At 45.5% G+C, this 21,050-nt stretch overlaps 1 protein-coding gene across 1 annotated transcript in view; it reads left to right on the forward strand.

Annotated features, from left to right (window-relative positions):
* PITPNB (phosphatidylinositol transfer protein beta) overlaps positions 1 to 21,050 on the forward strand; it is a 463,503-nt gene that overhangs the window by 298,520 nt on the left and 143,933 nt on the right. Inside the window, exon 8 of the mRNA XM_078667295.1 lies at positions 13,758 to 13,835. Within this exon, the coding sequence (XP_078523421.1) occupies positions 13,758 to 13,835 (78 nt within the window). The remainder of the gene's footprint in view (positions 1 to 13,757; positions 13,836 to 21,050) is intronic.

Below are 21,050 nucleotides of genomic sequence, written 5' to 3' on the forward strand. Positions count from 1 at the left end.
AAAACAGACCCCGCACGGTGTCGACCCCGCCCTCGAGCCCGGTCAGACAACCGAAAAAAGTTTCCAACGCCCCGCCTTCGAGCCCGGCAACGAAACAGAAACCGAAACACTCGGTCCCCCATCATAGTGGTTCCGGTTCCGATAAACCGACCACATCGACACCGAAGCACCAGGTCAAGGAAAGCTCGAAGTCGAAGCAGTCCATGTCGACACCGAAGCACGCTTCGGCGCCGAAAACACCCTCGACACCGGGGACATCTTCGATACCGAAGAAGTCGGATCCGAACAAAACTTCGGCACCGAAAATACAAATGGACATTTCAAAGAAAAAACACCTTTCGGAACCGAAAACTGCGGTACCGACACAGGAACACGGAACGGATCCTAAACAAAAGACTGTGTTTATTGACCCAAAGACTGGCAAGGTAGTCACAGAACTACCTAAAAAGAGGAAACATGAACATTTGGACGACAAGGCTCATCCAAAGAAGAGAACAATGGGGACGAATACAACTCCTCCCCCTTCTCCCAAACCTCACACACCATCTTCGCCTATTCCTCACAATAGGCCAGATATTCCTCCCACACGTCCATCTACACCTACGACAGATGGAGAGAGTGACACAGGGGAGGGGGGACACCCTGGGGATGATGAGGACACAATCCCAGAGGAGGCAGACCCATGGGAGGAGTATAATGTGGGATCAGGTAATGATACCGACCTTGAGTCATATCCCTCAAAACCTTCACCTCCTGATGACAATACTGGGTGTGCACAACTCATTACTAGAGCAGCAACATTTCATAAGGTAGACCTACATACAGAACCTCTAGTACAGGACTTCTTATTAGAGACACTACCTACTGCACAAAAAACATCAGGAACACTACCAATGCTAAAAGGCCTTCTCAGTCATACATCAGAGATATTCAAAGACCCAGTGAGGGCTAGGGTATTGAACCCAAGAATTTATAAAAAATATAGGGCAGCTCCAAAAGACCCAATATACATTAAGGGACAAATTCCTCTAGACTCACTAGTGGTCACAAACGCTCGCAAGAGAGCAAACTCTTTATCTACAGGAGAAGCGCCACCTCCTGACAAAGAGTCTAAACTAATAGATGCCTCTGGCAAGAGAGTAGCATCTCAAGCGGCAAACAGTTGGCGCATAGCTAATACGCAAGCACTACTTGCAAGGTATGACAGAGCGCATTATGATGAGTTAGAAACACTCATCAAACATCTCCCTAAAGAACATCAAAAGAGAGCTGATCAACTTATACAAGAAGGGAAGTTAATTACTAACACTTCAATAAAGTGCGCCCTAGACGCGGCAGAAACTGCGGCAAGGTCGACAAATACAAGCATCATGTTAAGGAGACATGCATGGCTCAGAGTGTCAGGATTCAAACAAGAGGTACAAACCTCGTTACTTAAACAACCTTTTGATGGGAAAACACTTTTTGGCACAGGGACAGATGAGGCCCTAGAAAAAATGAAAAAGGATACAGAAATGGCTAAATCAATGGGAGCATTGCAGCAGCCGACACAAAGAGGTTCCTTTCGTAGATCCACCTATAGAGGAGGATCCAAAAGTACAGGTACAAGCCAACAGCAAACCTCTTTTACACCTACATCACCCAGAGGTAATTCTAGAGGTGGATACAGGGGTAACAACAACAAGGGGAGAGGTCGCGGAAACAACAACAACCGCAACTCTCCAACCCCAAAACAGTGACTTCATAGAGCTTCCCCCAGACCATATAACACCGGTAGGGGGACGCCTATCACAGTTCCTACCTGTCTGGGAAAACATCACATCAGACAAGTGGGTAAGACAAATTATCCAACATGGTTATTGCCTAGAACTCACAGCTACCCCACCAAACATCCCCCCCCAAACAGCGTCCAATGAAACAAGATCACCTGACACTGTTAAAACAGGAAGTAATATCACTGCTAGAAAAGCATGCCATAGAGAAGGTTCCACAGCACCAACAGGGAACAGGAGTATACTCCCTATACTTCCTAATCCCCAAAAAGGACGGGTCTCTAAGGCCAATACTGGACCTAAGACCTCTCAACGCATACATAAATTCGGAACATTTCCACATGGTCACGCTCCAACAAGTACTTCCTTTACTGAAGAAAGGGGACTTTCTTTCTACACTGGATCTAAAAGACGCTTACTTTCATATCCCTATTCACAAAGCCCACAGGAAATACCTCAGGTTTGTGGTAGAAGGACAACATTATCAGTTCAAAGTCCTCCCATTTGGTGTCACGACGGCACCAAGGGTGTTCACAAAATGCCTGGCAGTGGTAGCAGCTCACCTAAGAAGACAACAAATTCATGTCTTCCCATACTTGGACGACTGGCTAATAAAAGCCAGGTCGCAAGAGGAGTGTCTGCAACACACACAAAAGACAATTCAGCTACTACACCAGCTAGGGTTCACGGTGAACTACACAAAGTCACACCTACAACCAAACAAAGTTCAACAATATCTGGGGGCTACCATAGACACAGAAAAAGCCAAAGTGTACCCCAACCCAATCAGAGTCCAAGCAATGCTTACAATCATTCAGAGATTTCAGCCACAACACTCACTAACAGCAAGAGTGTTCATGCAGCTATTAGGCATGATGTCATCCTGCATACTGCTAATACCATATGCAAAACTACAAATGCGTCCGCTACAAGAATGCTTAGCGACACAGTGGAATCAGGCTCAAGGACAGATTACGGATCTGGTGTTGGTAGACGACCGCACACACCGCTCTCTGAAGTGGTGGAACAGAACAAACATTACCAAGGGGCGGTCGTTCCTAGAGCCAATTCCACAGGTGACAATAACAGCAGACGCATCGCTCACCGGATGGGGAGCACATATGGACAAATACACAGTACAAGGAAGGTGGAGTGTGCAGGAAAGAACACTGCACATCAACTATCTAGAACTACTGGCAGTGTTTCTAGCATTGAAAGCCTTTCAGATACATGTTATCCACAAAGCAGTCCTGATCAGAACAGACAACATGACAGCAATGTATTATATTCAAAAACAGGGGGGGACGCACTCTCTCCAATTATCCAGACTAGCACAGGAAATTTGGAGATGGGCCATTCCTCAAAACATCTATCTGTTAGCCGAACACCTACCAGGAGTTCAAAACCAGATAGCAGACATCTTAAGCAGACAGTCGGAACAAATACACGAATGGGAACTGCACCAACAAATACTGCAGCCATTCTTCCAAAGATGGGGACAACCAGAGATAGACCTATTTGCCACTCATCAGAACGCAAAATGCCAAAGCTTCGCGTCCAGGTACCCACATCACCTGTCGCAGGGCAATGCGTTATGGATAAATTGGTCCAACAAATTTGCATACGCTTTTCCCCCTCTCCCACTAATCCCATTAGTGGTCAGGAAACTGCAACAACATTCAATGACCATGATACTATTAGCACCCACGTGGGCAAGACAGCCGTGGTTCACCACGCTCCTGCAACTCTCACAAGTGCCACATCAAAAGCTACGAATTCTACCCATGCACCTTACACAGAACCATGGAGAAATAATGCACCCAGATCCAACTCAATTGAACTTAGCGATCTGGCTCCTGAAATCCTAGAATTTGGGTACCTAGATCTTCCCCCAAATTGCATGGAAATAATTAAACAAGCGAGACGTCCAACCACCAGAGCATGCTATGCAGCCAAGTGGAAGAGGTTTGCTATACACTGTACTAATAACAATATCAACCCTCTAGACGTATCAACAAGGGAGATTATTTGCTACTTGTTACACTTACAGCAATGTAATCTAGCGTACACATCTATCAGAGTACATCTAGCAGCTATAGCAGCATACCTACAAAACAGGCAGCGCATATCACTGTTCAGAGTACCAGCGATAAAAGCATTCATGGAAGGTCTTAAAAGAGTCATTCCACCAAGATTACCACCTTCCCCAGTCTGGAACCTCAACGTAGTACTCACCAGACTAATGGGGCCACCCTTCGAACCTATGCATAGGTGCGAAATACAATTCCTTACATGGAAGGTGGCATTCCTTATAGCCATTACCTCACTCAGAAGAGTAAGCGAGTTACAGGCATTAACAATACAAGAACCATTCCTACAGATACACCAGAATAAAGTGGTTCTTAGAACAAACCCAAAGTTCTTGCCTAAAGTAATTTCAGCATTCCACATCAATCAGCCAGTGGAATTACCAGTCTTCTTTCCAAAGCCACAGACGGTGGCAGAAAGGGCTCTACATACACTAGATGTTAAAAGAGCCATTTCGTACTACATAGAAAGAACACAAGACTTCAGGAAAACTAAACAACTATTTGTAGCATTTTCCCCAACACATAAGGGCAATCCTATCTCTAAAGCAGGCATCGCAAGATGGATTGTAAGATGTATACAAATATGTTACATTAAAGCAAAGAGAACATTAACTGTTCCTCCTAGAGCTCATTCCACAAGAAAACTAGGAGCATCTATGGCATTCTTAGGGAACATTCCCCTAGATGACATATGTAGAGCAGCAACTTGGTCTACACCACATACATTCACAAAGCACTACTGTGTTGATGTACAGGCTGCACAACAAGCCAGAGTGGGCCAAGCTGTATTAAAAACTCTATTTCAGACAGTTGCGACAGACACTGGTGACCACCGCTAGGGAGGTAACTGCTGTACAATCTATTCATAAATGTACCATCTGCAGCCCATATGCCTCGAACGGAATATGCTACTTACCAGTATGCATCTGTTCTTGGCATAGAGGGCTGCAGAGTGGTACATGCCCTCCCTGCCTCCCCGGAAACCTGTGTCTGTCCCAACATTATCTTATTTAGATACATTTACATGGGCATATCTTTATGTACTACACTACACTACTCCATCTAACCCTACTATGGCAAAACAATCTAAGGATGGAGCCGATGCCCATGCGCACTAACACCGAGAGGAGGAGTCACCTATGACGACAAAGACTTCTCCAGAAGAAAAACAAAGTGCAATCATCCGAGCCCAACACCAGATGGCGATCTATTCATAAATGTACCACTCTGCAGCCCTCTATGCCAAGAACAGATGCATACTGGTAAGTAGCATATTCCATCCTGGGACCGGTTTCTGACTAATTAGCCGTCATCAGCCAGGCTAGCTTGAATCCAGTGCAGCTGATATTACATTTTTGCCTGCAACAAGAACATGTCCATTCGGACCACTATGTCAGAGGAGAAGACCAAGAGGAGACTTTCATCTGGGAGCCACAGCCCTCACATCCTGCAGCAGGCCCATTCATGTATCGTTTTTTCCCTTGTTACTGTGCTCCCCTGCCCATCTTTTGCCTTCGGTAGCCTTGCTTCGCCCATTTTTCCCGTCGCTGCGTCCCCACCCCCCGCTCGCCCATTCGCCACTCCTCCCTCCCACCTACCCTTAAATGGCGGTCGCTGCATGGCCGTGCTGAAGGTGTGCCTAAGGCAAGCCCGTCTGTGCCTGGACCGCGCCCAGCACCAGAACCCCTGGCCCCTGTGACCGAAACATCACCTAACACAGCTACAATGCCAGCACCCTCCACGCACTCAACACCAGACGATCACACACCTGCTTCCTGGCCGCCTGAAGCGCACCCAAGGTCCCTTCTCCTGCCGGAACTGCAGCTTCATTAGCATCCGGCCCACCAACCCACCAACCAGGAAAGAAGCCAACCACTTCAGATGCATTCTTCTCAACACCCGCTCAGCCCGCAGACACACCGTCGAACTCTGGGAACTACTCTACTCAACCACCCCAGACGTCGCCTTCCTGGTGGAGACCTGGCTGAACCCCTCCTCGGCTCCCGACATCACCATAGCCGGCCCGTAAGGCTACAAGATCGCCTGCAGGGTCCGCAGGAAACGGAGGGATCGCCATCTTCCATAGGAACACTCTGAGTCTCCACCTCGAGAACAACAATGACACCAACTCCACCACCCTGATCGACAACCTAGCTAACCTCGGACTCCGATAACTCGTCACAACACCCACCCACTCCGCCGGCCACACGCTTGACCCCATCTTCTCCGCAAGCCCCCACGTCTCCTTCAACCACACCGCCGAACTCCACTGGACCGACCATCGCTGCGACCACTTCACCTTCCGGAAACCCACCACGCACCAACGCACCCAACAGCTGCCTCGCCACTGCTGGAGCAAAGTCACCAAAGACCAGCTAACCACCACCCTCGCCCAGAGCCCACATTTCGACCCCACCCGACCCAGACACCGCCGCCCGCAACCTCAGACATTGGATTGACGACTGCGCCAACACCCTTGCACCGGACAAGAATCCCTCCAACAGCCACACCAGCAAGAAAGCAGTTGGTTCACTGAAGACCTTCAGGCCTCAAAGCAAACCTGCTGGAAGCTAGAGAGGAACTGGCTCCGAGAACTAACACCGGGCAGCTACGCTGCCCACAAGAACGACACCCGCAGACACCATCTCCTCATCAGAACCGCCAAAAGAGCCTCCTTCAAAGACCGCCTAGACAACAACGCTAACAGCAAAGAGCTCTTCAACATTGTGAAGGAACTTTCCAACCCCAGCTCCAACACCAACGACATCCCACCATCACAGGACCTGTGCGACTCGCTGGCCAACTTCTTCCACCGCAAGATCGCAGACATCCACGACCGCCTCAACACCACGACCGCACCGACAACCACTGAATCCTCTGCCCCCACGACCACCATCCACACCAACCGCCTACTCTCCTGGACCAACATTAACGACGACGACAACATCAAGATGATGAACACTATCCACTCCATATCCCCGTCAGACCCATGCCCACACCACATCTTCAACAAGGCTAGCACCACCATCGCACCCAATCTCCGGCAAGCCATCAACATCTACTTCGAGACAGCACCCTTCCCGAATAGCTGGAAACACGCCGAGATCAACGCCTTACTCAAGAAACCCAAGGCAGACCTCAAGAACTTCTGGCCCATCTCCCTGCTCCCGTTCCCGGCAAAGGTCATTGAGAGGGCTGTCAACAAATAACTGACCAACTACCTCGAGGAGAACAGCATCCTGGACACGTCCCAGTCCGGGTTCCGCAGCAACCACAGCACCGAGACTGCCCTCATCGCCGCCACCGATGACATCCGGACCATACTAGACAACGGAGAAACTGCAGCCCTGATCCTCCTGGACCTATCAGCCGCCTTTGACACGGTCTGCCACCGCACATACACACACGCCTCCATGATGCCGGGATCCAAGAGAAGGCCCTGGACTGGACTACCTCCTTCCTCTCCGGCAGAACACAGAGCGTCCGCCTCCCCCCTTCTGCTCCGATGCCACCAAGAACATCTGTGGCGTACCCCAGGGCTCATCCCTCAGCCCAACGCTGTTCAACATCTACATGGCACCGCTCGCCCACGTCGCCCATCTGCATGACCTCAACATCGTCTCTTACGCCGATGACTCCCAGCTGATCCTCTTCCTCACCAAGGACCCCCACACCGCCAAAACCAACCTCCACGAAGGAATGAAGGCCGTCCCCAAATGGATGAGGAACAGCCGACTGAAGCTGAACTCGGACAAGACTGAGGTCCTCATCCTCGGTCCCACCCCGTCGGCCTGGGATGATTCCTTGTGGCCGACCGCACTGGGGTCCGCTCCCACACCCACCGACCATGCACGCAACCGAAGGGTCATCCTCGACTCCACCCTCTCCATGACGAAGCAGGTCAACGCCGGCTCTTCCTCCTGCTTCAACACCCTCTGCATACTTCGCAGGATCTACAAGTGGATCCCCACTAAAACGAGAAGAACGGTCACCCAGGCCCACGTCCGCAGCAGACTGGACTACGGAAACACACTCTATGCAGGAGCCTCTGCCAAACTCCTAAAATGGCTTCAACGCATCCAGAACACCTCTGCACGCCTGATTGTGGACACCCCTCGCCGCAGCCACATGACACCCCACTTGAGAGACCTGCATTGCCTTCCCGTCAACAAGAGGATAACCTTCAAGCTCCTCACCCACGCACACAAGGCTCTCCACAACTCCGTCCCAGCATACCTCAACAAATGACTCAGTTTCTACACCCCCACCTGCCAGCTCCGTTCCGCCGACCGCGCCCTATCCACAATCCCCCGCATCCGAAGAGCGACCTCTCGTGGCAGATCGTTCTCCCTCTTCGCCTCTAAGACATGGAACACCCTCCCCACCCGCCTACGGCAGACCCAAGACCTACTGACCTTCAGAAGACACCTCAAGACCTGGCTCTTTGAGCAGTAGCAGCATTCCCCACCCCCCAGCACCTTGAGACCCTCATGGGTAAGTAGTGCGCTTTACAAATGCCATGATTGATTGATTGTAATCAATCAATCACAATGTCTCTAGTCCAAAGTCATTGTCTCTGCTAGGGCCACAAAGAGACACGAGCAGGCAGGCCAGGACCTCCCCACATCCAACAAGAGCAAGAGTGACTCACCACCTGTGGCACCTCAGGAATCCGGGGGTCTTGTTGGGGGCAACCCACCAGTGTCTGCAGTTACCCTGCTCGGACGCGCCCGAATCAAGAGTCCTAGGCTCAGGGTCTAGGTCAGTGTCCATGGCACGCGCTTTTTACCTATTCATGCCATGGGTAGAGAGCTCTACCAGAGCTCGCTCCAGGTCAGCTTGTTCTTCAGAGGGGTGAGACTGCGGGCCTGCGTGGGCGGTAGCATGGATGCCAGGACTTGCCCTCGGACCAGCCCAACTGATCGCCCTTGTGAGGCTTTGGCACTGGGATGCGGCCCGGGATCCTGTGCACCCTCTTGACTGAGCAGAGCTTTGCGGCCTTATTAGCCAGTTCTGGCTAATAAGGCCGCAAAGCTCTGCTCAGTCAAGAGGGTGCACAGGATCCCGGGCCGCATCCCAGTGCCGGGGCCCTCCCAGTGACTAATCATAGCACGATTACTTAATTTTCAAGACCGAGATCAAATACTTCAGTTATTCAGAGCAACAGGCCCTTGGACTTTTGATGGCACTAAGAATATTATGGCATACCCAGATAACACCTCGGCTTCAAGGAATAGCTCAGTATTTGGGCCCTCTGCTTTTTTCAGGAAACCTAACAAGCGGATATTATTGTGGCATCCCTGCGCAGCCTCATCCCTTGCCTGGAGTGTCTGGAGCTCAACCTGAGAGCCTTTAGCTATTCCTGTATGTTCCTCATCCAGGGTGTAAGGGAGGCCAGTGAGGACGACTCCTCGTCTACTCACTCCACCAGCTTTGCGTAGTCTGCCCACATCAGGCCAATCGCAACCTGTATGGCTCCCAGCTGGGCTTCCATTGCAGTCTTGGAGTCTTGTATTGCTTGCAGGATTTTGTCACACATGCTGGTATGCTTCTCCAGCGTGCACTCCAATTGTTTAATCGGATCCACGTGGGTAGGTGTGGCCCCCAGCATGGCCATGATGGACTTCTGAGGTGGGGGCCTGGTTGCCTTAGGACGAACCATGCCTTTTCAGTCCCAACCAGCCACAGTCAACCATGTGGGCTCCCCCACTCCTCAGGGAGAAACCCACAACAGTCACCCGAGCTTCACAAGGTGAGCAACCGCGAGGTTGCGATCCCCGGAGAGTCCTGATCTCCAAAGTGAGGGCAGGGAGCGCTAGAGGATGTCTGCCTAGGTGACGCTGATGTAGGGACCAGTAGCACGATAATTGTATTGTATTGTAATTGCATTTATATAGCGCTTACTACCCCTGACGAGGCGTCAAAGCGCTTTTTCGGCGAGTAGCATGCTACTCCGGGACCCATAGAGGATTAGTGTTGAATTAGTATAGTGAAACATGCAAGTACAGTTTAAGTGGTGGATAGGTTAGTCAGTTATTTGGATTTGGAATGACAGCAGAAGGATAGATGAGGGCAAAGGTTTGTATTTATATAGCGCTTGTTGACGCACACTATTCAGGAAGCCTATAAAGGATTAGTGGTGAATTAATATGGTGAAATATGAAGTAATTTCAGTGGTGGATATTAATCAGTTACTTGGAGTGAGAAGAATAGCAGAGGGATAAAAGGAGAAGAAAGATTTGCATTCATATAGCACTTGTTCCCCTAATGGGTGTTGAAGCGCTTTTCTGGCGAGTAGCACGCCACTCCGGAACCCATAAAGGATTAGTGATGAAAATTAGTATAGTATAAATATGAAGTAATTTGAGTTGTGGATATGTTAATCAGTATTTGGGTAGTATATTAGTATAGTTGAATATGGAATAGTGTGGCTCACTGGTTAGAGGAGGCAGACCCGGACGCTGAGATCAGACCCGGGACCAGGGTTCAATTCCCGACGCGGCAGGGTCTTGAGCCCAAAATGTCCACGGACTCGGTAATTCTCGCTTCGGTGCCTACTCGAATCACAGGTTCACACTCTGCAACTCTGGGCAATAGCTTGCTTAATCTCCACTACGGCCCCCCGCGGCGGGATGCCTGGCTTTCACCTTGGGGATACCCAGTAAGGGGCTATCTCACAGGGAAAAACCAGGACGGGTTCCCAATGCAAAGCGCTTTGAGACCTGGCGGTGATATTGCGCTATATAAAAACCCATCCATCCATCCATCCAATTTGAGAAGTGAACATGTTTTTAGGTCTTAGCAGTTGGAGGAGGCTTTTGGATGAGTAAAAAGGATTTTTGGAGGGGAGGAGTCAGAGGGAAGAGTTTAGAAAGGTTTGTTTTAGGGGATCGGTATAGTAAAAAGAGGTGTCGGATGATGCAAGGAGGGGTAGAGTAGGAGAGAGTTTAGAAAGGGTTATTTTTGCGATCATAGTAGTGGTATGGGGTTTGGGATAAATGAGAGAGTGGATGTAGAGGATGTATTGATAGATGTATAGCATGAGAGATAGGGTAGTGCATTGGAAGGAGTAGTAGAAAGAAGTTTGAGATTAGTCAGAAGGTTGGGCTACAAGATATATTGAGCGAAGTATAGGCTGAGAAATAGGGTAGTGCATTGGAAATGCTAAATTAGAAGAACGTGATAAATATATAGATCCATAAGTACATTGAAAGTATATAGATACATAAAGGAGATTAGTATATGTAGATTAAAGATATTGATAGATGCACAGGATGAGAAATAAGGTTGTGCATTGGATTTGCTTTTTCAGGAGAAAAGTAAGACACACAGATCCAAGTACATGGAAGGTACATAGATGCACAATGGAAGTATGTACATGTAGAACAAATATGATTTTTATTTATTTATTTTTTCTCTTAACATATTATTTTACATGTTTATACAAAGTAATGTGTACTGCCTACATCTGCTGCAGTGACAGTACACCATCCCAGTGCAGCCACGCCTCCTCAGGTGGGACCTTGTCCTGCAGAGGAGCTCACTTGGCACACACCATGCCCCTTGCGGTTGACTCTCCTAGGTAATGCAGATAACTCTGAGCCAGAGAGCTTCCAGCAGAAATCACCAGGCCGTCACTGTTCGCCTCCCAGCCTTCCCCCTGCCATAGGTTTTCAGCGTATCCACTTAGAAGGGAAGTGGAGAAGGCGCACACAGGACACCTCGGGGGCCCCTTCCAGCTCTCAGGGGGGCCTTTCTCCGACTCGAACAGCCACAGGGACCCCACACTGGCCCACCAACACATCAGATAGACCTCACCCCACTCCGTCGTGCCGCAGTGAGAATGGCCCATATGGAGTGCACTTTGTAATATGCTTTGCAGTACTATAAAACGTACTACACAATATAAGTAAATCATAAAACATGTAATGTATCTGTACCTAATGTAAGTAAAATATAATGTAATGTATGTATTCAGAGCTCTCCACCTCGCCTGTGGAGCCTCCGCACATGTAATAGCCCAGTCTGGGCACACCAGGTGTGCATCCTCTGGGTCACTGCCAAGGCTCAAGTGGCATCAGAGTGCCCAGGTGCCCCAAAGGCCGCCTCCATCGCGGGTCTCCAGCCACCGTCTCTGGCCACAGGAGCTGGCCCAGAAGTTTGTCATGTAGTCAGCCAGGGTCAAGGAACCGCAGCAGAGCCTCACTGCAGCCCCCCCCCCCCCCCCCCCCCCCCCCGGTCATCCGGCTCCTGGGGACACCAGGGACCACGAACACGCAGCCCATGGAGACTATCATTCCCGCTGCCCAGCCCCCGCCTCAGGCCATCACTGCATCCATGGCGGGGTATCCAATGGGGGCCCCCCAGCCGATGGGGCAAACCAGGGCCTTCTCAGACGACTTCAGTTGCGGGATAGACACAGCATAAATGACGCTGGCCTAACGAGGAGCGGCGCTCCATCTCTAGCCTCCGACCATGGCACCATCGTGGCCACACCACAACCCGATGCAGACCTTTCCCGCATATCTCACTTCCTGAATTGTATTACAAATGTATTCTGTCAACTAATATTGGCACTCAGTTCCTGAGAATTGATCGCCCAGTTTCACTGCTACTGCAACACTGCCTAGGGCTGTTCTAGCAAATAATACCAATATGGACCTCCCAGAACAAGAATCTTTCTATGCATCGAAGCATTTTCATCTGTTCCACTTTTCCTTTGTGCCACAGGTTTAGGGCTATCCATTTCATATTATCCTGCACCATGAGTTTTCTTCACATAGTGTTTAATCAGTGGAGCATTCTCCACTTTGCGTCATAGTTTTGATAGTTGTTGAAGGATCCTTCTCAAAACGTCAGCAGTTGCTTATTGAAGGAGAGACACATTGGCTTTGCCAGTGTTTATTTGATTTGGCACACTAACCCGTGGGACTCTTTCATAAGAAATGTGATATTTATTCCAGGTTAGCGGGCTGGTGGATGCTTTAATCGAAAACAATAAAGGTGTGATGTAATGTGATTTGTTGGCCTGCCTGAACATTGTTAGAAATAAAACATTTCTCTCTTTTGAATATACTTAGGCAACTAATGCATGTATGAATGCTAAAGATAATGGAATTCACAGTAGTGGGACCATACTCTTTGTAGGTCTGAAGGCAGACACTTTAAGCTGTCTGGAAGACCTTATCTCTTAAATTCTTCAAAAAAATAATTAGGGGGAGCAGTACAGAAGCATACAATGTGCTTTGGGTCAGCTCTTTCAGCTGCTGGGTTCATTTGTGTTTCATGGTTTTCCATTGCTTGGATGAACCGTCCATCAAGGCCGTGCGTTTTGTGGATGGTTACAGTGTCTGATTTGTCTTCCCATTAAGTTTGCTGATGGTGTGATAGTCTTTTTGTTCAATTGCAAATATAACCTGCCATTTGAGAGCTTCTTTGTGTTTAATTTACTTGTAGAACAACATATTCATTGATGATTTTTGTCCGTTTTATTGAGAAAATGGGTGCTGTTCGTAAGCCTTAGCCTGTAAGGAAGCCTCTGTTGTAAATACCTGTTCTGAAAGAATTGCAAACTGTGACTTTATAATCCCACTGCCTATAATTGGCAGAGAAGTTATCATGTTTCTGTGTTTCCTTGTCAGTGACAAGGTATGGAACTTTCTGTAATACTCTTTTAGATTTGATTACCAATGTTAAGTTTTGTTCCTTATTTTTGTGTTCTTTAAGGTAACATATATTCCATTTGGACAGTTGTATGTTTTGTTAGAGCACTGCTGCCAGTACTTCTTAGTGTAACTTTTTACCTCCTCTTTAATATTATTTTTCAATCAAGCATTTGTACTGTAACATTGACGTCTAATTTTTATTTGCCTGATTACATTGGTTTATCGTGCAGGATTACAAAGCTGATGAAGACCCGTCATTGTTTCAGTCTGTAAAGACTAACCGAGGACCTTTGGGACCTAATTGGAAGGTACTGTATAGCAGACTGGTCTATTACCAAAAAAGTAATGCTCATCAAAATGCATGCAATTTTACGAATTGATGGGTAGTAAAATTAAACTAGCACTGGCAAACCCAGTGTGAATTGCCAGTGAAACTTGCTGACTTTGTCAAAGCTTTTTTGTCTTAGATTGCTTCTGCAAATATGTGGTAATCAACAGCAGGCATTATAAATGGGTTTTTAATGTACAATAAAATAGATACAGAGATGGCCCCAGCAAATGCACATCAGTACTTAAAGTATACCAAACTCTATCCAAAGATGGCAGCTGTTGATGCCTTCACATCCACGAAACCATCCCTGAAAAGAGTATAATTATATCTATGTATATTTGTTACTCATGTGGGTGATGTCTATAGTGTCCTGACCCTGCTTCTGTTCTAGTTTATTTTCTTTTGTCTTTCTCGGATTTGTGTCCTGTAATTAGGAAAACTTTGCCTGCTCATCCAATCTTATGGGGAGTTAACTTATATGATCATAGTGAGTAAGTAAAAATTCATTTGAAAGTTAATTTAAACCAACTCATTATTGAAAATAAATAACATGCCTGGCATCAAGAAATTCACCATAATCAAACAAAGAAACAGTAAGGCACAAATGTCCTGTTTTTATGTGCTACAAAATTACGGTGCCTTCAAGACTGAAAATAAAGCATGACAATCCATCTTTTTTTCTTTGATCAAAACAAAAAGAGATTTGCTTCTTGAACATACAAGCTGATGCTGTTGTTACCCAGATTTCAGATAGATTCAGATCTACTAATATCAAATTCAGGAACAGAACCCTGGGATTATTTTGATGAGTAATCCGATTTCTTACTCAACACGACACCTAGCAGTCCTTAGGCGCTTAACCGCGGCTGCAATTAGCGCAGTGGGTGGGGCCGGGTCGGCCAACGGACGTGCACAGCACTACGGAGGTAGTGCTCGCAACGGCAGTTGGCCGACAGAAGCATGGAAAGGGTTAAAAGTGCCCACCTATGCTTGTCTAACATGAAACCACTGTTGTAGTACATTTGCTTTGTTGCCCTATAAGCTTTAGGGTTGTCTTCCCGCAAGTGTTTTGCCTTCCTCCTCAATTTGTTTTGGCTTACATTGTATTTGCTGACCTTAGTACGCTACACATTTTACCACTGATAACCAGTGCTAAAGTCAATGTGCTCACTCCTTAAAAATATGGAAACATTGGCTCATGCACAATTGCCATTTTTAATGTACCTATAACTCCCTGGTAAAGTGGTACTACATGTACCCAGGGCCTCTAAATGAAATGTTGCTAGTGGGCCTGCTGCACTAGTTGTGCCACCCTCTTAAGTAGCCCTTCAAACATGTCTCAGGCCTGCCATTGCCCCCTATGTGTTTCTGTTTTTTAACTGCCACTTCGACCTAACAAAATAAAACTTTTGCCAGGCCCAAACCTTCCTTTTTAATCCATATAATTCACCCCTAGGGAGGCCTAAGCATCCCATAGGGCAGAATACAATGTAATTAAAACAAAAGTAAGAAGTGTAATTTTAAGTTTTACATGCCCTGGCAGTGAAAAACACTTACATTAGTTTTCCAGTGCTGCAATGCCTACCTCTCCCAAAGGATAACATTGAGGTTACTGTATTGCATTTAATAAGCTGTAATTACCAAATGGGAGCAGGTAACCAGTTCATGTTTGGTGTTTGTGGCATTGCATTACGCTGAAGTCAGATTTTAAATTTCAATTTTTAAGATGCCACTTTTAGAAAGTTCAGAACACAAAACAATGAACCCGGCTCCGTACTACCGTACACTCCTACTACTACTACTACTACTACTACTACTACTACTACTCATGGAGTAACGAACAGTCAACTGTTTTATCTGTCCGAATGGAATTTTTGTTAGTCCAGTCCTGTTTCTTTAAAAGTTAATCAAAACAGTTTTTGGGGACTGAAAAAGAAACACAGGCTTATCAAATTCACACTTGAACTTACATGTATATACAATTCACAATAAAAAACACAAAAGACAAAAATGGACTTAGACACTGTGGAAAAATGATTAGCAACAGTTTGCAACATGACAAAATCAGCAAATGAATTCATACATTAATCTGATGCAAAACACATTTTTAGAAAAATTTACATCATATACAAACCTTAGTAATAAACATGAACATATCCCATGATATGAACCACATATCCAGCTCCAGCGTCACGAGTATCAACTAAATGTTGGGAGGCATTTAGTTAATTCTGAATATGGCGAGTGTTGAAGGAAACTATTGAATTCACATGCACACAACCACATAGACGTGCCTTGTGATACTATGACGCCCACGCATTCATTCAACCACATTTGCACCGACTCTATTCGTCACAGACTAGAATTGGTTCTACTCTGCTTGTTGGCAGGAGTCTCGGCTGCAGCTCAAAGCAGGCTTTGACAGTGCTCTGTTATCAGCCTCATTGTACAGCGAGTAAGTGCAGGTCATCGCAGTGCAAGCCCGGCCCTACATCGGGTGGTTTGGGAGCTTAGCCCATCCATAGAATATTTTGTTTTAAATAGAGCACTATTTTTCAAGTCTATTGGCTGGGCTGTCAATCAGTGGGCTTTACAGTCAGTTCTGCAAAGAAACTTTTAGAACATGGAGCATTATTTTCCTACAGCAGAAAGTCATGCCCGTGCCTATATGAAGATTGTTTTGTGCCCTCACATTTTTCTGCTAAGGGCCCACGAGCCCGTCTTGATGAGGTAGATCACTGGTCTGCAGCTTTACAGAGGGCCAGCCCAGCTCTACTTTGAGAAGGTTTAGACTTTGTATTGGGAGGCCCAAGGCCTGCATTATCTTCTGCTCCCAAAAAGCACGAGGAATCACAGAGGATCAGGCCTTCCTCTTCCAAAGCACTACTTGGAGGTAAGAAAGGGAATAGATTAAGGGCACAGTTTAAGCTTGACAGTGCGCACCTGCGTAATAACAATTTGTAGCTGGAGGCATTAAGCCTCTACGAAATTGCTCAGATTCTACTTACCAGTATCATTATGTGCATTAGCTATTGTGAAATTTATAGGATCACCAACAGGTAATCCACATACGAGTCCAATTTGGGTGAGTTGGAATGTTTGCTCACTGAAGAAAGCACCTAGAAGTTATTGCACCGCTGGTGGAAAACGGGGTGTACGCTTTCACTGTGGCAATGCAATAGGTCTCGCATTTGTGAGAGTTTGAGCTATTGGCATTGTAAATGACAATGCCTTTTATTTACATGTTGGTTTTTAAAACATAAATATTAGGCATTGGCATTTACAATGCCAATAGCTTAAACTCTACAAAATGTGAGACCTATTGCATTGCAAATGCTTGATATTACTTTGTAGTGTAAAGCAGATGCTTTAGCCTTCGAACGTTTGTGGCATTTCCTATTCAAGTATCAGTACCTTTCTTTGCACTATGTAGACATTATCTGATCGATTTTACTACTATACAGGCAGTCACAATTGCAGTTAAAAGGGGCTTGGTTTAAATGGTGCAGTGGCACTGGGTACAAAAGTTGTCATAACATACACCAATAATTGCTATATTTTCCAACTAAACAGGCAGTCACAAGTGAAGTTATCTAGCATACACTAGGGTCATAATTTCAATGGTGCAGCAGGTGCAGTGGCACTGGGCCCAAACGTTGTCAGAACTCCTCTAAATGCCTGATATTGCTATAGTTTACTACTAAACAGGCAGCCACAATCAATTGCAGTTACCTAGCCCTTAAAAGGGGCATAATGTGAATGCTGCAGCAGGTGCAGTGACACCAGAGCCAAAAGCTCTAGGGACCCCTCTAAACACAGAATATTGCTTAATTTTACTACTAAACAAGACAGTCACAAATGTAGTTATCTTGCAGACAATGGGGTTATCATTTCAATTGTATTGTATTCTTTTGTAATTGCATTTATATAGTGCTTACTACCCGTAACGCGGCGTCATCATGCTTTTTCGGCGAGTAGCATGCTACTCCGGAACCCATAAAGGATTAGTGGTGAATTAGTATAGTGAAAATATGAAAGTAATTTGAGTGATTGATATGTTAGTCAGTTATTTGGATTGAGAAGGATCGTGGCGGGATAGAAGAGGGAAAAAGGTTTGCATTTATATAGCGCTTGCTACCCCTAATGAGGTGTTGAAGCACTTTTTCGGTGAGAAGCGATTTTTCGGCGAGTAGCATGCTGCTCCGGAACCGCTAAAGGATTAGTGGTGAATTAGCATAGTGAAATATGAAATTAATTTGAGTGGTGGACATGTTAGTCTGTTATTGAAAAGTATAGTGGAGGGATAGAAGAAGGAAGGATTTTGAACTTTTTTTGTTGTTTTTGTGCTCGTAGCAGTAGGAGGAGGCTTGAGAAGAGTAAAAGGGAGGTGGAGAGGGAAGAGTCAGAGGGAAGGGTTTAGAAAGGGTTATTTTGGGGATCATAGTGGTGATATGGGTTTTGGGTTAAATGAGAGATTGGAGGTAGATGATATACTGATAGAGGTATAGGGTGAGAAATAGGGTAGTGTATTGGAAATAGTAGTCGAAAGAGTTTTGAGATGATTCAGAGTTGAGGTAGAGGATGTATTAAGAGTGATGTTGGGTGAGAAATAGGGTAGTGCATTGGATATGCTGAATTAGAAGAAAAGTAATAAATATATAGATCCATAAGTACATGGAAGGTATATCGATGCATGAAGGAAAGTAATATATGTAGATTAAAAATGCATTAAATAAACTCTAACTTTCAAGTGTTGTTGGACTTTAAATTAACTGTATTTATTTATTTATTTGTAATTCAATAGTGAAGCAATTCTAGATAACTCATTATGATAAAAGATTTACTTATTTATGCAGTCACTTCTATAAAAACTGAATAATATAACTATCAGTATTGTATATATTTGTTAAGCAGAACTAGTGAATATCTATATATTTTTGTTAAATATAATTATTCTGCACATTTCTACAAAGCAAAACCCCTATATAGGTGTATATCTATAGTAAAAATACATGCTTAAATACAGACAGATATGCTGTATATTTCTGTTTGCGTATGGTGGTTATGTGTGGAAGAGACAATTCTTGAGTAGTTTTCTGAAGATAAGGTGGTTATCCATGGATCTTATGTTGAAGGGGGTAAAGAGTTCTATAGTTTGGGTGCTTGAACAGAGAAGAATGTGCCACCCGTGGTTTTTTTCTTGTGCGTTGGGATTTAGAGGCGAGGTGCCACTCTAGAGCTGAGGTTCTTTTGTTGAATGTGTTTGGTGATTTTATTCCTGATGAAGAGCGGTCCTGTTCCATGTAACGCTTTGTGGGTGATACAAAGCAGCTTGAACATGCACCTTCTGGCAGCCAATGTTCCTTTGTTGAATGTGTTTGGTAATTTGATTCCTGATGAAGTGCGGTCCTGTTCCATGTAACGCTTTGTGGGTGATACAAAGCAGCTTGAACGTGGACCTTGTGGCAGCCAGTAACCAAAGCTGGGATTTCAAGGCAGGGAGGATGTGGTCTTGCAGCTTTATATGTAAGATTGTCTGGCATATATCCGTTATAGTCTTTTCATGGTCGTTAAAGGTGATCAGAGGCTATTGGCATAATGAAGTTTGAAGTTTGGACAGGACAAGGGTATCCTGGACCTTGTTTGATAATCCCAAATGGGGGAAGATTAATTGCAGAGTTTTTATAGTAACATAGCTTGATCTTGCTAGTTTGTTCACTTGTGCATTCATTGATAGCTCGGAGTCCATGGTCTTTCCGAGGTTTCTTACTTGTATCAATACTTTTGGTAGTGTTCCCAGACCATCAGGCTACGTGGCGAGTGGGTCATAATTTCTCCAATCGCCACCCACGAGTATTTCCGTCTTGAAAGCATTCAATTTGAGATGGCTCAGCAGGCGCAGTGGCACCTAGGCCAAACCTTGTCATGACTCCTATGAACACCAAATATTGCTATAGTTTACTGCTAAACATGCAGTCACAAATGCAGGCACTAGGGGCATGATTTGAATGGTGCAGCAGGTGCAGTGGCACCGAGCCCAAACGTTAACCAAACTCCTCTAAACACATTACTATTGCATCCATTAATTCTATTATTTCCCTCTTTGATTTAATTTTCAAGAATTAGCAATTACTATACCACTAGTAACAGCACAACATATAGCCATTTTGTTCATAAACAAGTCATAACACTTTAACAGACTTTTTGTAACTTATAATGTACCCCTATTCAGCAAGCTACAACTTAAAACAAAAAAACTGCTCATCATTTATCATACAGGCGAAAGCTATTGCATTTATCAATGTTGTTGACTTTTACCATTACCTGCATTGCAAGGCCGTCACCTCTACTTCATATACTTGCATCCCCTGAGCATCCTGGTTATGTTACTCCTCCTTGCACCATAGCGCCACACAGCCCAATACATTGCATCTGTCATTTTTAGCACATCTCTATTCTCTCACCGTTGATCTCACCATGTGAGTATTTTTCCAACATAGAAAAGAACATGAGAAATAAATTAGACCAACAAGTACTTGCCGGGTATATTAGAATGAGCCAATCTTTGAGTCAAGAAGAACATCTGGGATCACTTTAGAAGTTGCGGTTGCTGGAAGTGGCGCTCTACTCCTCATACCTTTCAACATTGTCTACACAATTTCTACCACTTTTGGAATTTGTTTTGAAGCATACTTGCTTACAAACTCCCTTGATTTTGCAATTGCAAACTTTTGCACACAGCAGTTCTGAAAAAACCAAGGGCACTTTTGCCTGTATTAAAGGCTGTTTGGTTGTATGTTGTTTACACCAGTAGTGTTACAAATACATTAGGAATGTGAGGGTTTTATGATCGAAAGAAGTAAAAGGTTACTAACCATTTAAGCATTCCTTAATATGCTTGCAATTTTATTTACAATCCCTGCATGTTCAACATTGAGAATCTGTGTATAAGGACTGTAATAAAAAGCACACACCGTGACCCTTACAGTCAATACCTTTTATCAAATGCCCCCCTCAAAGTTTCACTTTTCTGTACCTCTGACCTACTTTCCGGCCGTTGCCACGGCCAAACATTTTTAAACAATCCTACTGTATTTGGTAATCATTCTGAGAACCTGATGTAAATGATAACGCTTCATTTGAGTTATAATGTAGCTTTTTAGAGAATATACTTAATTAATTTCCAATGCAT

This window comes from Lissotriton helveticus, chromosome 11, assembly GCF_964261635.1.
Source record: "Lissotriton helveticus chromosome 11, aLisHel1.1, whole genome shotgun sequence".
NCBI lineage: Eukaryota > Metazoa > Chordata > Amphibia > Caudata > Salamandridae > Lissotriton > Lissotriton helveticus.